Source organism: Falco peregrinus, chromosome 5 (assembly GCF_023634155.1).
Source record: "Falco peregrinus isolate bFalPer1 chromosome 5, bFalPer1.pri, whole genome shotgun sequence".
Lineage (NCBI taxonomy): Eukaryota > Metazoa > Chordata > Aves > Falconiformes > Falconidae > Falco > Falco peregrinus.
This window is the reverse complement of record NC_073725.1, coordinates 64798085-64821382: the sequence shown is the minus strand read 5'-3', so window position 1 is coordinate 64821382 and position 23298 is coordinate 64798085. Positions and strand designations below refer to the sequence as shown.

General features: G+C 43.9%; 1 protein-coding gene across 8 annotated transcripts in view; it reads right to left on the bottom strand.

Annotated features, from left to right (window-relative positions):
- The window catches only part of SMARCD3 (SWI/SNF related, matrix associated, actin dependent regulator of chromatin, subfamily d, member 3), a 111257-nt gene that overhangs the window by 20334 nt on the left and 67625 nt on the right, over positions 1–23298 (bottom strand). For 7 of the 8 annotated variants that reach the window (XM_055803981.1, XM_055803982.1, XM_055803983.1 and 4 more), the window contains 4 exons: positions 18743–18865; positions 6559–6681; positions 4679–4774; positions 4084–4185 (listed from right to left, as the gene is read on the bottom strand). In XM_055803981.1, coding sequence (XP_055659956.1) covers positions 4084–4185; positions 4679–4774; positions 6559–6681; positions 18743–18865 — 444 coding nt within the window. The remainder of the gene's footprint in view (positions 1–4083; positions 4186–4678; positions 4775–6558; positions 6682–18742; positions 18866–23298) is intronic. The other variant, XM_055803985.1, reaches the window with a different exon arrangement.

Below are 23298 nucleotides of genomic sequence, written 5' to 3'. Positions count from 1 at the left end.
CATTGGATGTCATGCTTGGTATATGAACTGGGGGGCGGGGATTAGCTGGGGCCTGCTGGCCACTGCTCAGGGACTGGCTCAGCATCAGTCAGCAGTTGGTGAGCAACTGCATTGTGCATCACTAGTTTTCTTTTCTCTCTTCCCTTCAGATTTCATAACTCTCCCCTCCCCCCTGCTTTTCATTATAATTGTTATTGTTATCATTACTATTGTTTTGTTTAGGATTTTAAAAACAATTTAATAATTGAAATACATCTCAACCCTTGAGTTTTACATTCCTTTCCAATTCTCCTCCCCACCCCTCTGGGTGAAGGGGAAGTGAGGAAATAAATGGGTGTGTGGCACTTAATTGCCATCTGGGGTTAAACCACAACAAGGGCTTAAAAAGAAAGAGGGACACTCTACATGTGCTATACACACAGACTATCTGTATCATATGTTTTAGATAATAAAAACTTGCATGCAGACTCGGAAGAATTTTCCTTTTCAACACTGATGCATCATTTGACTTTAGGGAGTGAGAGAAGAAAAAGAATGGTCCTCACTTTGTGCTACTGGAGGTTAACCACAGATAGGGAGAATGAAGTCAGGATGATGCTTCTGCTGTTGCTAATAACTGCTCAGCTGCTCAACGAAGTACCTTGGAACCCTGTTTTTCAGTTATGTTCCCACCATTATGCTGCATACAAGAAAATTTACCCAACCACAACTAGTCAACAGAATATATTTCTTCTCCTGACCTCTGTGATACAACTCTTCAACCACCCTGTTCTGCATCTCTAGTAATAAACATTCCTTGGATACTATGGAATTCGGTGCCTCTTCAAGTGTATACCCATATTCAAGTTCAATATTTGCCACATTATTAGGCAAGGATTACTTTGTTGGGTACCAGGTCACCCAAAGCTACTTTTGTAACTAATCAAAACTTAAGGATAAAAGAACATCTATTTTAAAGCATGAGTTTATAATGATGATGAACATAACACTGTCCTAACATTAAAGATACCCACTGGCTATATCAGCATTTCAGTTAGCTCATATGCTCCTTAAAATTAATGAATTTTTACCTCTGCTAACGTAAAACAGAGTGTCTTTATCCCGGGTAAATACTGTTTGCATAGAGGGGGAAAGAGGAGGGCACAGAATGAGTTCTTAAAGCTATACAACCAAAACGTATCTCAGGCCCACCCATCCAGCCTGTCCAGGTTCCTCTGGATGGCATCCCTTCCCTCCAGTGTGTTGACCACACCACACAGCTTGGTGTTGGCAAACTCACTGAAGTTTGTGCTCAATCCCAGTGTCTGTGTCACTGACAAAGATGTTAAACAGTGCTGGTGCCAGTTCCCTGAGGAGCACCACTTGTCACGGATCTCCACTTGGACATCAGGCCATTGACCACAGCTCTTTGAGTGCAATCATGCAGCCAATTCCTTACCCACCAAGTGGTCCATCTGTCAAATCTGTGTCTCTCCAGAGACAAGGATGTCATGCGGGACAGTGGAGAGTGTCAAATGCTTTGAACCAGTCCAGGCAGGTGACGTCAGTTGCTCTTCCCTCCTCCACCAACGGTGTAATCCCGTCATAGAAGGCCACCAAATTTGTCAGGCATGACTTGCCCTTAGAGAAGCTGAGCTGGCTGTCACAATCAACTCCTTTTCCATGTGCCTTGGCGTAGCTCCCAGGAGGATCTGTTCCATGATCTTGCTGGGCACAGAGGTGGGACTGACTGGCCTGTAGTTTCCCAGGTCTTCCTTATTTCCCTTTTTCAAAATGCGGGTTACGTTTCCCCTTTTCCAGTCAGCGGGAACTTCACCAGACTGCCACGACTTCTCAGATATGATGGATAGTGGCTTGGCCGCTTCATCCACCAGTTCCCTCAGGACCCACAGATGCATCTCATCAGGTCCCATGGACTTGTGCACTTTCAGGTTCCTTAGATGGTCTCGAACCTGATCTTCTCCTACAGCGGGCGGTGATTCACTCTCCCAGCCCCTGCCTTTGCCTTCCATGACTGGGGTGGTGTGAACAGAGCACTTGATGTTGAAGACTGAGTTGAGTTGTTGAGTACCTCAGCCTTCTCCATGTCCCAGGTAACCAGGTTTCCCATTTCCTTTTGAAGAGGGCTCCCATTTTCCCCAGTCTTCCTTATATCACTCACCTACCTATGGAAGCTTTTCTTGTTGCCCTTGATGTCCGTGGCCAGGTTTAATTCTATCAGGCCTTCAGCTTTCCTAACCTGGTCCCTGGCTGCTCAGAGAACTTCTCTGTATTCCTTTCAGGCTACTGTCTTTGCTTCCACCCCCTGTAGGCTTTCTTTTTGTGTTTCGAGTTTGTCTGAGAGCTCCTTGTTCATCCATGCAGCCTCCTGGAATTTTGGTTGGTCTTCCTGTTTGTTGGGGCACATGGCTCCTGAGCTTGGAGGAGGCGGATCCTTGAACATCAACCAGCTTTCTTGGGTCCCTCTTCCCTCCAGGGTCTTATCCCATGATACTCTACCAAGCAGATCCCTGAAGAAGCCAAGGTCTGCTCTCCTGAAGTCCATGGTAGCAAGCTTGTTGTGAGCCTTCCTCACTGCCCCAAGGATCATGACCTCCACCATTTTATGGTCACTGCAGCCAAGACTCCTCTTGAGCTTCGCACTCTCCCTGTTGCTGGAAACAAGGTCCAGTATGGCACCTCTCCTCATTGGCTCCTCTATCACTTGGAGGAGGAAGCTACTGCCAATGCACTCCAGGAACTTCCTGGATTGCCTGTGCCCTGCTGTGTTGTCCCTCCAACAGATATCAGGGTGGTTGAAGTCCCCCATGAGGATCAGGGCTTGTGAACATGGAGCTGCTCCTATCTGTCTACAGATGGCCTCATCTGCTCGGTCTTCCTGGTTGGGCAGTCTGTAGTAGACCCCCACTATACTGTCACCTGTCCCTGCCCTCCCTTTAATCCTGACCCATAAGCTCTCGGTAGGCTCCTCATCCATCCTCAGGCAGAGCTCTATGCACTTCAGCTGGTCATAGACAGCTGGTCATTGACATAGAAGGCAACACCCCCTCCTCGTCTCCCCTGCTTGTCCTTCCTAAAGAGCCTGTACCCTTCCATCCCAAGATTCTAGTCATAGAAGCCATTCCACCGCATCTCAGCGATGCCAGTAAGACCACAGCCCTGTAGGTGTGCACACGTCTCTAACTCCTCCTGTTCATTCCCCATGCTACGTGTTTGCATAGAGGCGTTGAAGTTGGGCCCCCAGTAAAGCTGACTTACTGCCTGGAGTGGCTGGCATTTCTTTGTGCTGCTCTTCAGGTGCTTAGCCTTACAACAGCATAAGACAGTTTGAAACTGTGCCCACTAACCTCTTTTATATTCTGTCCAAAGGCAAAATATCCTAATTTTGCCTACTGGTTGGTTTTTTTGTTTGTTTCCTGTGACCGGGATCAGGGAACTGATTTGGAAGTATGTTTTGTTAGCTTTCAAATGGATCAGTTCCCTGACTGGTTTGTGTCCAGCCCACAAATAGTGCTAGTACAATACAACTAATAATGACAAAAGAGGTAAAGCAGGAATGCCTAACAAGGCCTAAGAGTAACGGCAAGTCTAACCCTTGCAGGGCAATGTTGTCTCGTGCCAGATTAGGGTGACAGTGTAACCAAAACTTAACAAACCAAGAAAGCTGTGTAGTCTGCTCTGAAAAGAAGGCTGCTACAGCTACACAGCTAGTTCAGGTACCACTAGCAAAAGCCACTCCTTTGAATTTCTGTACAGGACCGCACACATCACCCGCGTGTGACTTATCTGACTATTCTCTAAGAAGCCTGAGGTGGAAATGCATATTCTTTCTGCAGGCAGGCAATAAAAATACTAATTATCATAGTGCCAAGAAAAATAATTGTGTTAGACTATAACAGAAACTTGATGCGTCCCCTTCAAATTTTAAATAATCTGTCAGTTTGGTATTATTCTAACCTCAATGGACTATGTGACATTCTGAGTCCAAGTATATTGTTTTTTGATGTATGTGACAGGATGAATTTGCTCTGTTGCACATCCTCCCAATGGCTGCATTTTCCATGTCAAAAGCAGTGCACTGACCTGGTAGTCCAGCATGAGGAGTAATGTGCACCGCACGCTGACATCGCCAGGTCTTTTTACCTGGAAGCCATCTGTTTCCTGGGTTGTGGGAGTTCTGTGCCACTGCCAAAGGAAGAAGCAAGATGGTCAGTCTTTTTATCGCTGATGTCCACAGAGGTGCATCATGCACAAAAGCACAGTGCGCCATACAAGAGAGTAAGACAAGTACAAGCCTTCCACAGATCTTGCCATTTCACAAAAAAACCCACAACAAATGCCCCCCCAAATAATTTCTTGCTCTGCCTTTACGATTCAGCTTTAGTGCACAGTCTCCTCTGCTGTTAGTGTGCTTTACTTGTTAGGAAAAAATTGGAACATATTTCACTATTTCATACATTCTATCCTAAGGTGTGCAGTATCACTACCACGTTTATGTTTTTAGACTACATAGATTCTCTTAGTAAACACTCTTGAAAATAATGGAATTTTGAAAACTTTGAAAATACCTTAAATGAGATAATGAATGCAAGGTGACAAACAAGGTAGACAGCAGGCACATAGCCATTTATCTGTGCTACTGCCAGGTTTGTATGCAAAGGGTGCACAACCTTCTTACCTCCACAAGATGGTTGTCAGGTCCATAAAGATCTTTGTCCAGTTCAATAACCAAACTCTTAAAAAAAGACGAAAACTTCCGTTTCTGTTTGCTGAGCTGTACAATCAGAAGAAATATAAATGTTTAAGGCTGCATATATTAGCTTGTGTTCCATGCTTCCTCCTCAGGTTTTCTCTTTCTCTTGAACATTAATTCCTACACAGACCACAAATGTGATCAATCTAATTGAGTCTTCCCTCTGACAAATGCAGGGTAAGATGCAAAAATCTCATCAGTGGTGGAAAACTGCACACTTAAGTGAAGATTTCTATGACTCTCTTAAGTTATTGGAAAGGACTGGCTTCTAATGTGAACGACACCTGTTGGAGCGGGACCAGAGGAGGCCACGGAGATGGCCAGAGGGCTGGAGCTCCTCTGCTGTGCAGCCGGGCTGGGAGCACTGGGGCTGTTCAGCCCGGAGAAGGGAAGGCTCCTGGAGACCCTGGAGCACCTTCCAGCACCCAAAGGGGCTGGCGAGGAAGCTGGGGAGGGGCTTTTCCCAAGGGCCTGCAGCACCAGGACAAGGGGGAACGGCTTTGCGCTGAGAGAGGGCAGATGGAGATCAGAGCTGAGGGAGAAATCCTTCCCTGTGAGGGCGGCGAGGTGCCGGCACGGGCTGCCAGAGCAGCTGTGGGTGCCCCAGCCCTGGCAGTGCCCAAGGCCAGGCTGGACGGGGCTGGGAGCCACCGGGGCTGGGGGAAGGGGGCCCTGCGCATGGCAGGGGTGGGACTGGGGGGTCTTTAAGGTCCCTTCCAACCCAAACCATTCTAGGATGCTAAGGCCACTGTATACCTTTTATTTGAACAGCTTTGTTTTTTTGATGACTGCTAATTTCTTGGTCTGATTTATCAGATGACGGTAAATTTTACAGATTAATCATACTCTAAGCAATAGTATTTCCTTTTACATTTTGCTTTCCCATTTCCAGTAAACAGCTCTTTACTACACAGCTCATACTGTCTAAGTTAAAAACTAGGAAGTGTCTATAATCACATAATCTGACTTTCCATAGAATGCAGTCCAAAGGATTTCCATTAATTTCTTCTTAATTTCTTTTAGAAAGTCACCGTCCTTTGATTTAAAATTTGCCAGTAATTGAGAAGCTATTTTGTTCCAGTAAAGAATCTTTTTAAAATATATACTCTGATTCCTAAACTGAATTTGTTGAACTTCAATTTTCAGTGTTGTCCTTTGTCGCCCCTTCATACTCCAGCAAGATTACGATTCTGATTCATGTACAGTTATCTCCAGACAGCGAGATGTGCCTTGAAAGCCTTGCCCTCTCCATACATGCACGTTCTCCATCTGTTTATCCTATCAAATACTTAGCTTGTGAGGTCTATTCAAATTGGTGACACCTTTATTGCGAAAGTCCAGTCTTCCCTGAGGAAAGCTAAATCCATCACTGAGGTTTCTGCTAACACTTTTCTTCCATTCTTGCTCTGACCATCCATACATCCTCTTGTCCTTCCTTCTCCTTGTTATCCTACTCTTCACAAGATACGATGTGCGCTGTAAGGCCTGACTTATCACACCTCTCATGACCTGAACCCTGCCATATCTTTTAAGGCAACTGTCTCAGCCCTGTTCTCTCTGCCTCGTACTACTGGTCCTGTGCTTAAATCTGCTCCATTTCTTTCTGCCCTCCCCACCCCTCCCCAACATTCCCATTACTGCCTGATCCCTCACTCCGGCTAGACGCGGTGCCTTCCCAGCACCAACAAGCCAATGCTACCATTCAGAGATATCTTGTCTGAGTTGATGTCCCCAGTAAAGTCTACCACCCCACAGCACGATCTCTAGATTCTTGCCAGCCCCAGTGAAGCACAGGTGAGTCATACATCATCCAGGAGCTTCCCCTCCACTCGCAGCTCCCATGAAGCAATGCTGCCATCAGAGTCATCAGCGTCAGATTTTGCAGGATTAAATGTGTTGGAGATGTAAAGCCTCAGTTTCCGCTTTTGCTGTTATACAAATAGAGAAAAGAAAAGTACATGTCCAGTTTAAGTCCAAGACCTGAGAAGCCACAGGAAAGGTGAGAGTTACACATTTAGTAAAGAATCTGCATGTTTAGTACAGTTGCACCAGGTTATACTAGAATTTAAGATACGGTTATGTATAAGAGAACACACTGAAGAGCTGAGCCTGAAAGTTCCTTTCAAAAACAATTGGCTATACAAACATGCAAAGATCCACTGTAAGCAGAGAAAAACAGCAGGCTGCATGGGCAAGCCCATGAGGCCATACATCCTCTACTTCTGCATTAGGTATTTGAGAAATCATTGTAAGAAAAGTATGATATGATGCTCTTCTGTTCTAGATACTAGCTAGATTGCTAAAACTCAGCTACAAACCTCTTGCTACATGAATGCCTTTCATAGTTGCATCAGTTCAGATTTGTAAATGGCAGTCACCAATACAGCTAATGCTGCAAATGATGTGCCGGGCACATCTCTGCCCAACTTCATTCTACTGTCATGCAGAGCCTGGAAATAACTCTACCTACAAACACACCCCCAAACAGACACACACGCACAGCCCTGCTGCATAACCCTCCTCTTTAACTGCCTTTCACCCTAACCAGACATGTTGCGGGTCCAACTTGCTGTGAAACCCAAGCAGAGGAAGGCACCGTGCTTCACCCCTAACCCAGGTGCTCAAGTCTGAGAGAGATACAATCATGCCTATCTGTTGTCATTTTCACAGGCTATCTAAGACTTCCCCATCACTGTACTGGCTTACAGCTGTATTAATTCCCAGTGCCCTTCTCTGTGCACCATGTGGAAAACCTGGCCATCAGCTCTGATACATGGGTTCCAGAAAAGATATTGCCAAAAATGTCTTTGTGACTCTAATCTCAAATATCTGCTTATAATATAATGATGAAAAGGCTACAGTTGTCAAATTAATGCAGTTAAAACAACCTTCATACAATGTAAGAAAGGAGTAGTCTTGTAAAGCTTTCACACTCACACAGACACACTTATAGGAGAGCAGGAAATCATATACATCAGGTCAGGAAACTAAAAATCTAATATAGCATAGAGAAATGTGGGAGGTAGAGATGTATGGCTGAAGAGGAGCAAGAAAATGACTACATTTTGCCAAATCCAGAGAAGACAGTGACAGAAAGGTTTGATGGAAATGGAGTGTCAATAGCATGCACTGACAGAACAGGATTTTCAGAAGTGCCACGAGTCCAGAAAATGACAGATTGACACAGATGAGAACAGTCAGATAGGTAGAAAAATATTCCTGGAAATCCATACTCTTTTCCCATCCTTTCCTACAGGATTTCTGTTGCTAAAGTGCTCTTTCATTACATAAAATGTTTTTTTTTTTAATGCCCTAGAATCCTTATTTAGTGTGGAGGCCTTGTGAAGGACTTCACATTTCTTAATTCACAACCAAATTAACTTGCACATTTTACGCACAGTTTCTAAATTTTATCCCCACCTGGATTATTTGCAAAACTGTATCTATATACATAAGCAGCTTTTTTCCTAACAGTTCCTCCTAGGTACTCTACTGATATTTCAGGTTTGTATCACTGATTCCATTTCCCTCTTCTTTTGATTTCCAAAGACATTCTCTCCATTCTCCCTCATACCCTGGAAACACCTCTCCTCCTATCTCCCCATAACCAGACAGAACTGTGTCCGTTTCCTCTGGTTTGACATTTCATCACTAAGGTCGTCCTCTGCAATAACATCCTTATTCAAATCTGAATATTTTAGATGTCTTCCTTTCTCCTAGCTTTCAGGCTCGAGCTGCCTTGTACAGTCCACCCAATGCCAAGTAGTCACAACACCTAACTCCACTATGAAATACAAAATACCTCTCTGTGACACTTTGCACTGTTTCCCTTTGCTAACCCCTTACAATTCTTCTTTCAAGACATGCACAAGCCAGATGCAGCTTACATTTTCAGAACTGGTCTCCTGCTGGGTTCCTTACACTTTCCCTGCGCCAAAGTCAGAGTCTGCATATCATTTGTTCGTTTCGCCCACATCTCTCTCTTCTGTTTATGGTGTTTTCTTCTACACAACAAATTCTCTTTCTCAAATTTAATCCTTTCCTCACTGTAACCTCTATAAATCAGCCCACTTTTTCCACACTGTCATCAGAAAGAAACTTGGAATAAGTACGAATAAAAAATCCTAAGTAACGGCTATCTCTAAAGTTATCTTTTGTCCTACTTTCTACATATCTTGATTTTAGATCAAAAACCATTTAGCCTTTGACTCCAACACATTGCAGACACTACTGACAACCTGTACGTTCTGTGGAATGCTGAGCCTTTAGTCTCTGCTAAGCAAAGACGTTCTATCCAACAAGCAAAATGTGTAATGTGCACCGTGGGGGTGGTCTTCAAATTTTGGCCCAAAAGGTACTGCAAATCTGCAGCTCTATTAAGGCAGTGATCATCTCCCAAATGCAACCACAGGATGATCCTTCCTTCTGACTCATCAGGAAATCAGTCAAACAGGGCAACTGCACAGCTGCAAGAGGACCCCAACACCAAATGGGCTTTAAATCTAATTAAAATCTTTTTATTAGAACACAAAGCAGAATAAGGGAACATAAAGAAGGAAAACTCACATTTGTCAGGTAAAATGGAATAAATAAAATGAAAAACAAATTAAAAAAAGGTTTTGTAAACCAAATTTTCTCTGCTCACATGTCCTTGAAAATGGTTCATTTCTTCAGCCTTGCTCTTATTCCAGCAACTCTGTGATTTCCGGGGTTGCAGAAAACTCTGTAGGGTCATTTCTGGGGAAAAACAGAGAATCCTCTCTATTTATTCCTTAAGATCCAACTGTGTTTGTGCTATTGCCTTCTCTCAGGAGACTCCAAATCTCTGCTTTTTCTTCCAGCTTTTAACTCAACAAGGCAGTCTTTTGTTCTTGTTGCCTTGCTGACTGCCCTGCCCTGCACTCCAGCTGGCACAACCTCCCCCTCCCTCTGAGGGCTCTACCAGGCCAAAAGCACCTTAGGATGTGACAAGCCTTCCTTTCAGGTGCCAGCCGTCCCAATTGCAGTAACTCTAGTCCTGGCCTGCAGACTGCATCTGGATCTGCCAAAGATGTTCTGGTAGGCAGTCTAAAAAACAGTGAAAAAGGTATTTGGCCATGAACACTGCCTGAACAGCCAAACAAGTCCTCTGTACAGTGCCGTACTGATCCAGAAACACTGAAACCTCCACAACTACCTTTCTGAAGCTGCTGCCAAGATGCCAACTTCCTATTTGCTCCCTTATGAGTTGCTGCTCCATTTTTTCCTTCTTTCTGTCCTTCCCAGAATTCCCACTACCACCTCTTCCTTACACATGCCTAGTGTTAACCAGCACCACTGCACCCTTGGGAACAGCTCTGCTCAAGACATTCTGGGAGGCGGACTATCTCACCTTCCAGTTCCAGGAACTAGACAAGCACACTGTAACTTGCCCTACGTACACTTAGCACCAACAGTGGCAACACACACTCTGAGCAGTGGCATTTAAAGAAAATATGTGTAGTAATCTCCAGCAACACATCTGAACCATAGCTCTACAAATGCACGTTTTCTTTGGACCACAATGACTTTTCTCCTGGCAGCTGTGAGTCACTACCAGCTCACCTGACGAAGTAAGATCCTGGCAGAGATCCAAGAGTATCATCTGAATCTCTCCTGAAGGGATCCACCCAGTAACAACTTCACACTCACAGCTATATTGTTATCGTAAGGATGTCCAGCCTTGGAAAACATCACCTTGGAGATGATACAGAGAAAATATTGAGCTCAAGGAAGAAGAGCACCAAAATGGTGCTGGCTGGGGTTTTATAGCCACTACACAGTCCATAAAGTCTCCTTGGCTGAAGACACCCACCCAAAATCACTGCACTCAGTTCACTTATCAGTACTCCTGGGTTTCACAATAATGCCAAGTTTATACCCAGAAGGCTCTGAGAGTGAGGTATTCTTCCATCTCCCAGTTGAACTCCATCTCATCCAGGCAGGAAATGGTAACAACACCAGTTATGTGCAACTTGGTTATTTTGCAGATTAAATACAGCAGTGCAATATACTTGGGCAAGAAGCCACTGCCCTTCAATAGATTCTGCAAATTTCTTAGCAATGCATATTGTAGCACTGATCTAAAATCTATTCTCCTGTTTGTATGGTGGCTTCTCAGAGAACAGAAAAGTAAGCCACCAGAACCTGTGGCCTTGTTTTCTACTGGTATGATCCTCAGTAGCTTAGAGCAAAAAATAAAGGGAAAAACTGCAGCTCCAGGGCAAGAAGGCGGCATCACATTTCATCTCTTCAGACACTGGAACTCTACTACCCACAAAGACAAAGCTCGGCAGGGCGGAACTTCACAGAGACTTGATCAACGTTGTGAATCAAATAACCTCTTGTCCAAAAATCAATAAATGCTTAATCTGCTTATTCTCTTAAGTGTAAGATTGTCTTCAGCACAATGAACACGACATAGCAGTCATATTAAAAAGAAAAGCCTTCCCCAAAAAGCACTGAATTACACTTACAATTTCTTCTTGAGAAAAAGAAAAGGAAAAAAGAAGCATATGTGACAGAAAACTGGTCATGTCAGCGATGAACTGCTGCAAAGGTCTCAGCTACAACAGCAGCACAATTGGCAGGAGAGTTCATGTGGAATGAAACAGATTTAAACAGGAGGCTGACAGGAATGCTGGAGCAGCAGAACTACAGCTTTTTCCCTAAGTTCTTCAATGTCATCTTCACACAAATCAATACAGCTTTAAGTTGAAGTAAATGGGTGAAAAGCTGGAAATCCATCAAATTCTTCAGAAAACTACCTCTGCTTTATAGTGCTGCATTTTTTTTTTCAGTTTCCATTAGCATTAAACCCCTAAGAAGTCAACTCGGAAACTAAGCATCTAAAGATAATGACGATCTGCGTGATATCCCCAAGACACACCTCCATCGACTGCTGAAGTTAGTTTCCTTCAGTGAACTCTCAGGCAGGACACAATACCTCCAGGACCCCTCCAGGGAAGTTGTGCTCTGGATTTCAAACAAATTAACTAAGTTATCAGTAGACAGTCTGTTGCTGACTGAACCAAGGAAATCTGGCTGCTAATCCTATGACTAATATTGTGTTAAGAGCTCTCTGTGTGCATCTTAAGGATGGATTTCTGTGTACCTCAACACAGCATAAAAAGCACAGGAAAGATTAAAATCTGCTTCTGTCTTTGCATACACAGTAACTGTTTCATGGTCTCAGAAAAACTTTTTAGGAAGCAAAAAGAACAGTGGAAGATAAAGTAGCATGGAGCCTAGAAACCAGGAGACAAAGAACAATGACCATTAACAACAAGTGTTCAAGTCTGACCATTATAAAAGCATCAAATTAAACAGAGAGTGTCCATATCAGAACTGGAATATAGAGGTATCACTCACTCAGAGTAGTGGTAGATTTTGTCAAAATTTGTAAAAGAAACAAAATCAGTTAGGTAACTCATGACAACAAAAAGATGGACAAGAACTTAGAAATGGCCAACCCAAAGCAGGAAAATCAGTGACTTGGTAGAATATACAAGTATCATGAACACTAAAAGAAACTACTCAATATTTAGTGAGTTCAAAATTGCACCAACTCATGAAATACACCTGTATACAGTTCTATAAAAACTTCTAAAAAAAGACATCTCAAAAAAAAGACAAACAAATCTTATAGAGGAATAAAATGGAGAATAGTATGCACAATACTCCATAAAATCAGTTTATTTGGCAGACTATACTGTCTCGGGAAGAGGATTGGGAGGTGTATATTGACAGGTTACATGAATAGCTGGGAGCACTGAAAAATTCTTTCTATACAGTGATAGGGAGGACTCAATATTTTTACCTAAGAAAAGAGAACATTGAAAACCTGAAAGACGTACTTAAAATATGGGCTGATCTAAAGAAGGAGATTAGGTATTTGTATTTTCCTTATCTCACCATCCACGAAGCAGAATACACAAAATTATGCCACAAGACCATAAATTCAAACCTGATCAATGGAAGTATGTCATGTATGCTACACGAAGCATCATGAACAACATGTTAACCCACGGAACTCACTGTCACAGAACACAGATTTAGAACTTACAGGTTTTTAAGCCAAAAGAGACTTTATTGTCCTGTTCAATTTCCTGTGCAGCACAGACTAATCATTCATCAAACAGGGCAGTTCTTTTTAAAGGACATTCAGCACTGACTTAGAAGACCTGACATAATGAAAAATGTATTACATCTCTGATATCTTACTCTAGCAGCAATAAACATGGACATTAATCAGTATTAACTGGTCTCTTTTTGAACCACCACCTGTCGGACCAAAACCAAGAACTCTTTAAAAAAACCCAAACAAACAAACAAAACCAGCAAAAAAACAGGGAAGCGGTTGGAGTGGCTGTATTATGTACAGATCCCAGGAATATTGTCGTATCAATAGATGAGAATTTTAAGAGATGTCAGACCTTTCTGTCTTAATATAAACTGATCTCCAATTACTGGAATTTAGGTGTACAGTCACCTACAGTTGGAAGGGTTTCTGGCACCTTCCTATGAAGTATTTAGCACCAGAACAAATTACCCAGAGAGGCTGTGGCATCTCCCACCTTGGAGATACTCAAAAACCATCTGGACATGGTCCTGGACACCGAGCTCTAGGTGGCCCTGCTTGAGTAGGGCCATTGGGCAAGATGCCCTCCAAAGGTCCCTTCCAACCTCAATCAATCTGTGATCCTGTTACTGGTCACTGTTAGTAAGGACACAGATCCACACCAGCCTCATAACTCCTGTTGCCACTGCATGTGGGAGAGGGAGGGTGATTAGCCAAGATATAGTCACGTTCTCATCAAACAGTTAAGCTAGTTTGTGATGGCTGAAGAATGCACATGTACTTTGCCTGTTTGTGTTGAGGCCAAGGAACTTGCTGCCCAGTGGCTTGATTCAGTCCTAACCAGTTAAAAGCAGTGTGTAGTACGGTAAGGCTGCAGGCACAGCCCCTGACAGTGAGTAACTATCCAGGCAGCAAGCCAGCTGGGAATGCTGTAACACATGTTGGTGTGGTCCCATTAGCAACTCAGTCCTCTCAATAATAATGTGTAAGAACTGCCAGATCAGTCCAGAGAAGACAACCTGGCAACTCCTAGGGCCAAGTTCAGGACTGTCCAAAAGGAGGTGGGCTCACCTAAAGCCCACTGACTCTGAGATGACCCTCAAAGACTGGGTAGCTGCAGATCAATACACACGTTAAGGCTAAGGATGGTAAGGCAACCACAAGCCATGACTCAACTCTCCCAATATATAACTGCATACTAACTGGAGCATGTATCTGTTGCCAGACTGATCTCCTCACACTAGGGAAACTGTAAGCTATTTGGCTTTTCTTAATTTTGTAAATTTTATGGTTGATGATTAAAGATGAGAAAATTCCTGATAAAATTCCTTCAATAAATTGTTTTGTTTAAATTGAAATTGCCATAAGTTCTCTTTTGCCTTCAACATATTTCTACTTTAAATGGCTTGTGCAGACATTTCCCCTGAAGAGCTTTAAAATACCTTCTCAAAACCACTGTAGTGCTTGATGGAGTACACCGATGGGCCCCAGGGTCACTGAGCTGGCAGCAACGTAAGTCCAGATCACAGGTCCGTATCATGTAATGCTTTTCAGAACCCATGAAGATACAATTTCAAAATGAAATCTTTTTTTCTCCTCCTTGATTTGGAGGAATTTTGCTTCTCTGACAATTCTAATTTCAAGCATAACATTTATTCAGTCACCTTCTCCCCATTCATTCTTGTGCCAGCATTGTCCTTCAACCTAAATATCAGTATTTTTCTTCCTCTCTAGCTAAAAGGAAGCCACTGCCAGTCCCTCTGAATTATTTTTGTGTTCACACATAACAGGCAAGCGACATTCACAAATGTCCTTTCCTTTCCCTAGATTGTTCTAGAAGTTCTTTTTTCACATGATCATTCTAGTTTGAACTGTTCATTTTGAGCACCAATGACACTATTCCAGCTTTAACAACCAGATGAGATGTCACTAGGGTCTTCTGCAGGAACACTAGAACTTCTCTGTTGCTACAGGGAATTCAAGCTACTGACCTGTCCAAAGATATTTTCTCTCAGTCACATCATATTAAATATAAGATTGTTATTACGAAAATAACAAACCGCACCTTTAATGATGTCAAATCAGCTGGAAACTATTGTATAGCAGAAATCCCTCCAACTAATCCCAGCCAGCACCAAGACCAGCATGATAATCACAGAAAAGGAAGCACGCTGCCCATGGGCCACAGACCTCAAAATGCAGAGGGGAATCTACAAAAGCTAAAAAGTGACAGAGCTGCCACTGCTCTCAGTCACCTTAAATTTTCTTGAGTAATCTCCACCTCTTTCTCTGTAACATCCCACGAAGAATGAACAACATGCTTTGCTCAAGTTGGGGTAAATGATACCTACTGCATTTATTGGTTGAAGTGAGCGCAGGTTTGACTCCAGGAGCTCAATGACAGCAGGGTTCATAGTATGACACAAAAATCTACACAAATTGTTCGTTCTTCTGCCCCTAAGAATACCCTGTGAATATTCAAGGTTCAGAACAAATACATGGAAAAGATGAGAGTCTCTTAGAATAGCAGTACTGCAGAGCTCAGTTACGAGGTGCTGCGGACGCAAGGCATACCGGGCAAAAACCCCCAGTCATGCCTGAGAGGGCAGAGGATCAGGTAGAAACCTTAGTGTTCCAGAAGAAATTTACATTCCCTTCTGCCAACAACCCAACAGCAATTCCTCAGTCATCTTAAAACCTGAAAGCAGGGAATGAATCTCAATTTACAATACCCAGCAGAAAGACATCATGATTGTATTCAGATGCTACTACTCTTTTTTAACCTAAAAATGGAGAACCTGGGAGTAAATAATTTAGTCTGAGGACCTGCAACTACACACAGGTCTAGCAAACTCAATGTCCCACACTAGTTCACTGTGAAAAAGTGACAGTCCCTGGACCATAGTGTCTGATTTGGGTGAAACCAAACTATTGTCTGTGGTGCCAGGGCTTGGAGTCAAAGCCTTGCTTGTCAGATGGGTCACTAGATGACCTTCTTTCAGCCAGGTGACCCCTGATTCAAACCTTGGGATGAAAATAATCTCAGTCTTAAAACCATGTTTATGTCCACAACTGACTATAGTTATCTCAGGCTTAGACAGTGGAGAGAAATAGGCACCTTTTATGGCATGATTTATCTATATTCTTCTAAATGTCCACTTCTGTATGAGAAGAACCCTGAACTCCATTGCCTACACTAAATAAATCCCTCAACTCTAAAGGGAACCTAGAGTGATGAGCTTACTTATAAATAAATATGACATAGATGCTATACTCAGCTGAACAAATCCCACTCCCGAAGTCCACCATGGCCCTAGCTGTCCGGATTTTCAGTAATGCATTCTTCTTTAATGACTCTACTCGTCTGCAGTTGAGCCATATGGCTTCTGTTTCCTTCAGGCCACAGAGCTTGCTATATCTGTACCTTTAGCCACACTGCACTCAAACCGCCCTTGTCTGCCTGAATCCCTCCTAAAAAGTCCTTTCTGGAATTCTGAGCACATGAGCAGGTGGGTCTTCCATAATGTCTGTGCGAGGACTCTTGCAATGAGTCATGCAGCAAATGCCACTCTGTGGACATGGAATTCTAAAAATCTTGCAATGGTTGTAGCCCAAGAACATAGAACTGACAGAAGAGGAGTAGAGAACACACTAGTGCCCAACAGGCAGGAAAAAGACAAGGCAGGACCTAAACTGGAAAAGCTGGCAGCTGAGCAGGGCTGCTGACAGTGGCAAAGTGAGCCAGCAGGTGGTGAAGGCCATTTCCCCGCATTCAACCAGCCTCGCAGCCCCAAGGTCTCCTTGCTTTCCAAGCAATCCCACAGCTGTCGTCTGTTTCAACAGTGCAACTGTTCACAGAAGATCCAAGCAGGATCAACAGGCCCAGCATATTTTATGCACTGCCCACAACCTAAAGTGCTTGAAACATTTCCCCCTAAAATTTCTCAAGAATAATTAGTCTTCAGACATAAAAAACCAGCCTGAGCAACACCAGACCATATGTCTGTGGTTCCCAAAGACTCTTTCTAGCTACAGCTCAATCACTGTGAGCAATATGATAACTGCAATTACAACTGATAATGCTGAGCAGTCCTGCATATTACCTACACATCAGCACAGACCTCACACAAATTTAAAGCTTTCTGAGGATTACAAACCCAGTTTGGGAACCACTGTTTTAAGGCAAATATTTACAAATTACAAGAGCTTTGATAAAAGATGGAAATGCAGAGATAACTTTTATTGCTGTTACCAATGCTCCAGCTATAATAAAATTAAAATACTTAACATCAGAACAACACAAATTTGTCTAGGCTTAGCTGTGTTTTGACAGGTCTTGAATTTCACAGCTGCTACATGCTAGGTCTAGACATGAATTTGAAAAACATCTGTCTGATCATTCTTTAGATGTTAGCTAGCTGAGTAACTGACAGTTAAAATGTATTTGCTGAGCCCTAGATGGAAACAGAATTTTCTGTCTGCAGTTTCTTTAGTGTTGTGCCTCCTATACCCTTCCCCTTTACAGGCCTTGAATATCCCCACTGTACAGCTCAGAGCTGCGACCTCATGTACTGGCCAATTCCTCAGGTAAAGAATTTGCCACAGAATAAACAGCTTCCTGCAGATTTATGAATGCAAGTCTAAGTCTTCAATTACTTTCAAACATGGCCAAGTTCCTAGCTGGTTTAAAACAATGGTATTCTACCCATATTAAGAAGTTAAGCCAAATTATTCCTTCTGAGAGTCCAATCTAGTATATACAACACTTTTTGACTACAAACTTGTAATTTAAACCATCCACACTTCAGTTTCTATCTATAAAATATGTATGTTAGAGGAATTTCATTTCTTCCATTTCCGCGCCCCCCCCACCACCACCACCTCCTTTTCCTATGTATCGCCTGGAAAAACATTAGAGGTAACAGCCTCCCACATCTTATGCAGATACCTGTACAGTGACAAACAGAATGGAACCTCAATCTTAGTTGGGCTGATTCCCATTACTGTGGTACAGACAAGAATGATAGCTTTACTTCACAGTAGACATATAGCTACAAACTCTTCATACTACAGGATTTACTACGTGAATGAGTATGAGCATTCAATACAGTCACAAGAACTGAAATTTAAGACACGAAAAATAATTCTTCACAACAAGAGTGGCCAAACACTGGAACAGACTGCCTAAAGTGGCTTTGAAACCTCCATTCTTAGAGACTTTCAAAATTCAACAAGGCAAGGCCTTGACAACCCTGTTTTGAGCAGGAGGTTGAACTAGATGACTTCCACAGTTCCCTCCCACCTAAACTTTTTCATGCTTCAGTTGAATAGACTCAGAAAATTTAGAAAAAGATCATTTCAGTAGGATATTATGAACAGCAAAGTGCTAGACTTGATCTAATACAATTTGCAGAAAATGTCATCCATTCTTTTCTTATATGAATCATCTTTTTACAGACTATGTAAATGTGTACATTTCTGCAGGATCTTTTAACGATTTTTCTGTAAGTAATTCCTCCCATTATACGTTGTGTTATTCCACAAGTTTGGCTTTTGACTGAATTAATCTCTTCAGCATAGCCCCCTAGTCTCTTCATTTCCTCTTTGTAATCATTCCAATGCAAAATTCCAAAACCAGTGTTTACTTATCCAAAAGCTGTTATTCCCCTTATTAAAGGCTTTCAGAAGCTAGAACTGGTAGAATCCACAGAATCTTTTCCACCACTTTTCCATGCATGCTGCTCCCCAGCTGCTTATTCTTAGGATCTTTGTCTGACTTGTTTCAAAATAGCTCTCTTAACATGACATTTGCTGCAAAGATCACTCTACCATTTCATACAAGGATCATTTCTTTCCCCCCTAACTCAAACCACAATTTTTTCATGACATACCTTCATTGGCCTCTTCAGTGCTTCCTGAATATCCACACGCTTCCGCATTATGGTCTGGTCTAGTTTGCGTTCAAAGGCCAACAGATCCATGTAGGCCTGCGACTCAGGAACCAGCTCCCGGATCTGAGAAGGAAGCAAGGAATATCCAAGCACTGGAAACAAGCACCTCCCGTGTTCCAGAGCAGTAACACTGCCGCCTGCTCAGCCCTCGGGCAGACATGCCCTGAGGGGCTATCCCCTCCCCAGCCCTCGGGCAGACATGGGCTGAGGGGCTATCCCCAAGACAGCAGCTTCCAACTGGTGGGGCAGGTCTCAGTGGCAGGGCACAAGCCTGTGACTGGAAAGCCAGAGCACAGGACTAATGCTAACAAACCCTGGAAGTTCCCAGCTGGACCCACACCAGGGCTGCTTGCTTCCAAGTCAGGCTTAACTACAAGCAGCCTGGGAGCCACTGCCCTTGGCAATCCAAGTGCATCAAATTTGCCCTACAAACGTGCTGCACGTCTCTAGACTAAAAATAAAGGGGGTGGGGGTGGGGTGTGGGTTCATCTTGACTTTTGAGAAACAAGTGTTACCCATCTGAAGTAAAAACTGCCATTTAGGAAGCCAGCCTTTGTCCACACATCTTTCTGGCTGAGGTGGAACTCACCTTCACATCACAAAGTTTTGACGTGACCAGCTACAAGGCGCCAACTTACAGTCTTGCCAACTTTTATTGGTATTTTCATACATTAGCTAAACTACCTTAGTTCTATTAACAAACCCCCTCTTTATTTTCCCTCTTCCAGAGACGTTAGCCGTGAGGTGCTACAAAGCAGGTTAGGAGGAAGACCTAACAATCTGAGCTTAGAAACGGGCAAGTATACCCTTACACAAAAAAGTCAGTTCTTAAATGGCAGTAACTCATGCAGGCAAATCACACAATAAATTACTTGCAGTTCTAAGTAATTAAAATAAATCTACGTGACTGCCTGGTCTATTTCTATGATGTTCACTCTAGGTTTCACCTATATAACTAAAATATTTAACTGTTAGAATACTTCTTTTCTATAGGAATTAAAAGCCAGCTGGTATTCCCATTTTGCTTTAGAATCAGAAGTCTACCATTTTAATTTGGCATAAGACACAAACACCTACATGAGAGACACCAGGCGTACACACCTCTTCATTATGCTGTGCAAGGACAGAAGAGCTATTGTATGAGGTCATCCCAACAGTCATCTATCCTAGTATTGTGTCTCTGACAGCACTTGAAAGTTGTTGCCTTTTAGTACCTACAACAGTGTTGCAGAATCTCAGCAGGCGGTGTGTGAAGAAGTACCTCCTTCTGCTCATTCCGAACCTGCCCTCTGTGAGCTTCATTTGATGCCACCTTCTGGCATAGCTGGAGCAGCAGTGGGCAGGCATTCCACATGCACCTCCTCCATACTGCTCACATATTTTAGAGTTTTTTTATCATCCCTTTCTTATATTTTTCTTTTCAAACCTGAAGCAGAACACTTTCTCTCTTCTGTATTTAGACTGATCGAGACTACCAAATAAATGTCTCTTTCAACCTTATTTGTTTGTTTCAAGACGCTAGAAGACTTGCTCTATTTACAGCAGGACTGATGCTTTGGAGAAGCGAAAACCGTGGAGCCAAAACTGTTCAGCTTTAACTGAACCACTATGTTTTTAACTGCTTGCATTCTTTCACAAAGTCTTAGTATCAGCAGAATAATAAAAGAACATGAAAGTTTTCAGGAGCAAAGCACGAAGAGCAAGCATTGCCCTGGAAACATCAAGGAGTTGCCAGACAGCTTGCAGAATCGAGGCAGCTAGGTAATGCTTCTTCCCCACAGTGAATACAAATCTTCAGACTCAACAAAATACCCCAAAAGCTTTTGTCCTGTCCCACACAGGAGAAAAGAATCTTCAGTTCCTTCCACAGAGGAAATTAATCATGCAGTCAATTAAAATTCTGCACCCAGAACATAGTTTCAGTCTTTTAACTCCATGTTCCACCATGGTCAGTTCATGAACTCCTCGGCACACCATGAAGCAGGGAGCTGGCCTACACAGCCCTCAAGATGAAGCACACACTACAGCTGGAATACAACCTTTCCAACTGGTCCACTGTGTACTGGACCCAGGATCTAATGAAATTTCTGTAGTTCGTAGAAGCAGCAATAATCTTCAATAAATATTTATATTCCATGCTTTTACATCTTTCACCACATGAAAGTGAAAGGGTATTTCCTATTCCATTCCTATAATGAAACTGGATGTTAAGCGTCATAAGATGTTAAGAAGGCATAAACTCTAAAATCAGCTAACAAAGATACTACTGCACTGAACAAAATTCCTTGAACTGCAAACAGCTGCAGGTTGGGAGAGTACTGGGAAGAAGAATATTACTTGCCTGTGTCTGTACTCTTCTCTAGGTATGTGTTACGGTCACTGTGAAGATGGCATACCAGGCTACATCAAAGTTCCACTCAGGCCAGTTTGGCTGCTCTTACAATCTTTTGCTTTCTCACCTTACTACTGCAATAACCTTCTGAAGCCAAGACAATGTTTCAGTTTCATACACTTTCCCAATTTCCCCTCAAGAAAAACTGAAAGGGGGACCCAGCAGTATGATATCATGAGGAATAATTTTCTTTTTCTTTCTGGTACACCTAAGCTCAGAAAGATAAAGGTACTCTTACACTCCAAGGTTCTCTGACACTCCAGCCAGTAGCACATAATTATTTTTTTCAGGTTTTGCCACAAATAACTGAACCCCAGTTAATGTGGTGTTTGTGTGATAAGGATCTGTGCAGCCTGTCTAATAATTCCTTCTTGTATGGCTTGCCCTAACTGAAGGGTTCACAGCTCCACACAACTGCCCTCTCTTCTTCTACAAAAGTACTAACTATAATTGTGTAACAGGTATTTCAGGACATGAATTCTACTTCCTGGCCTTTATCTATTTCTAGAAACTACAAAAAACTCCTAGAAGTAGCATCTCATCATCTGATGCCTTGAAGCATGTATGTACAAACTTATCTTAGAACTATAAGGATAACTGGAATAGATTATCGTTAACATAAAGAGGATGGTGTGTTTCTAGAGGCTGGTTTGGTTTTCTTCCCCCTTGTGAAAATTCAAATGTTTCAAAATTGTATAAATTAGCAAGAAGAGTTTATTAATAAATCATGCAATTTTAGTCATCCACTGTGGGGGCAGGAGCACTGGCCACAGCCACTGCAGGAGATTCCCGCATTGGACTGATGACAGGTTCTTGACATGGGTGATGGACAAGCCAGCAAGGGGAGGTGCTCTGCTGTCCTGTTACTCACAAAGAAGGAAGAACTGGTTGGGGATGTGAAGGTTCAGGGCAGCCCTGGCTGCAGCACCCATGAGGAGGCAGAGTTTGCAGTCCCGAGAGAAGCAAGCAAGGCCTGGGCTTCCAGAGGGGAGGTTTGGGCTTGTTCAGGGATCTGCCTGGAAGGATCCTACAGGACAGCGGGGATCCCCGGGGGACAAAGGGGCTCAGGGAGGTTGGCTGAACTCCAAGGACAACCTCTCCAAAGCAAAGGGGAACAACCGGATCAATGCACGGAAAGCTGGGTGGGCCTGGCAGGAAGCCGGCAGGGTCAAGCAGTGAATTCCTGACTGGCCTCAAGGCAAGGAGGGAGCACAGGGAGGCGTGAGCAGAGTGGTCAGCTAGCGGGAGCAGCGTAGCGGTGCCCGAGCACACAGGCGAGAAATTAGGGAGGTCTGAGCTCAGCTGGGATTGAACCTAGGGATGCATGTGCCGGGCAATGGGAAAGCCGCCTGCAAGCAGCCCAGCAGCAGAAGGCACGCAGAGGAAAAGCCAGGCCAGGGTCTGGTTCTGCCGCTCGCGTCAAAAGCCAGGGAGGAGGCTGAGGTACTGGGCGCTGTCCTCGCCCCGTTTCTGCCAGCAAGCCCGTCTGCGGGCCACCTGGGCGCCTCTGCCAGTGCCCGAGGCAGGGGAGCATGGCTGTGCAGGGGCCTGGCAGGCTGCGGCAGCTCAGCAAAGGCAAATACCAAGCGCTGCTGCTGGGCAGAGCGGCGCTGTGTGGCAGGACCAGCGGGTGTCAGGTGGTGGAGGCAGTTTGGCAGGAGAGGACCCGGGGGCCCTCATGGACAGCAAAGGGAGGGTGGGCTGCAAGGTGAGCCAGCTGCAGAAGGGGCTGCTAGCACAAGCACTGCTGTCGAGTCCACGAAGGAGGCTGTTCCTGGCCACGCTGCACTGGTGAACGTGCACCTGGACTTGTGGGCACCGGCCACCCAGAGGTGACGCTCAGCAGAAGGGCCGGAGAGGACAGCCAGGACATGGCAGGGCTGGAGCACACGCCTGCTTGGAGAAGCTGCAGGAGCTGGGTTTGTTCAGCCTTGAGAAGAGGAAAGGGAGGTCTTTCTGGGGAGTGCAACCGCCCCGTGGGGCGGCGAGGGAAGGACGGAGCCGGCCTCCCCTTGGAGGTGCACAGCAGCAGCGTGAGAGGGCAACACGAGCTCACTGCGATGTGGGCAACCAACTTGGTATAAGGAGCCATTTTGCTTGTTTG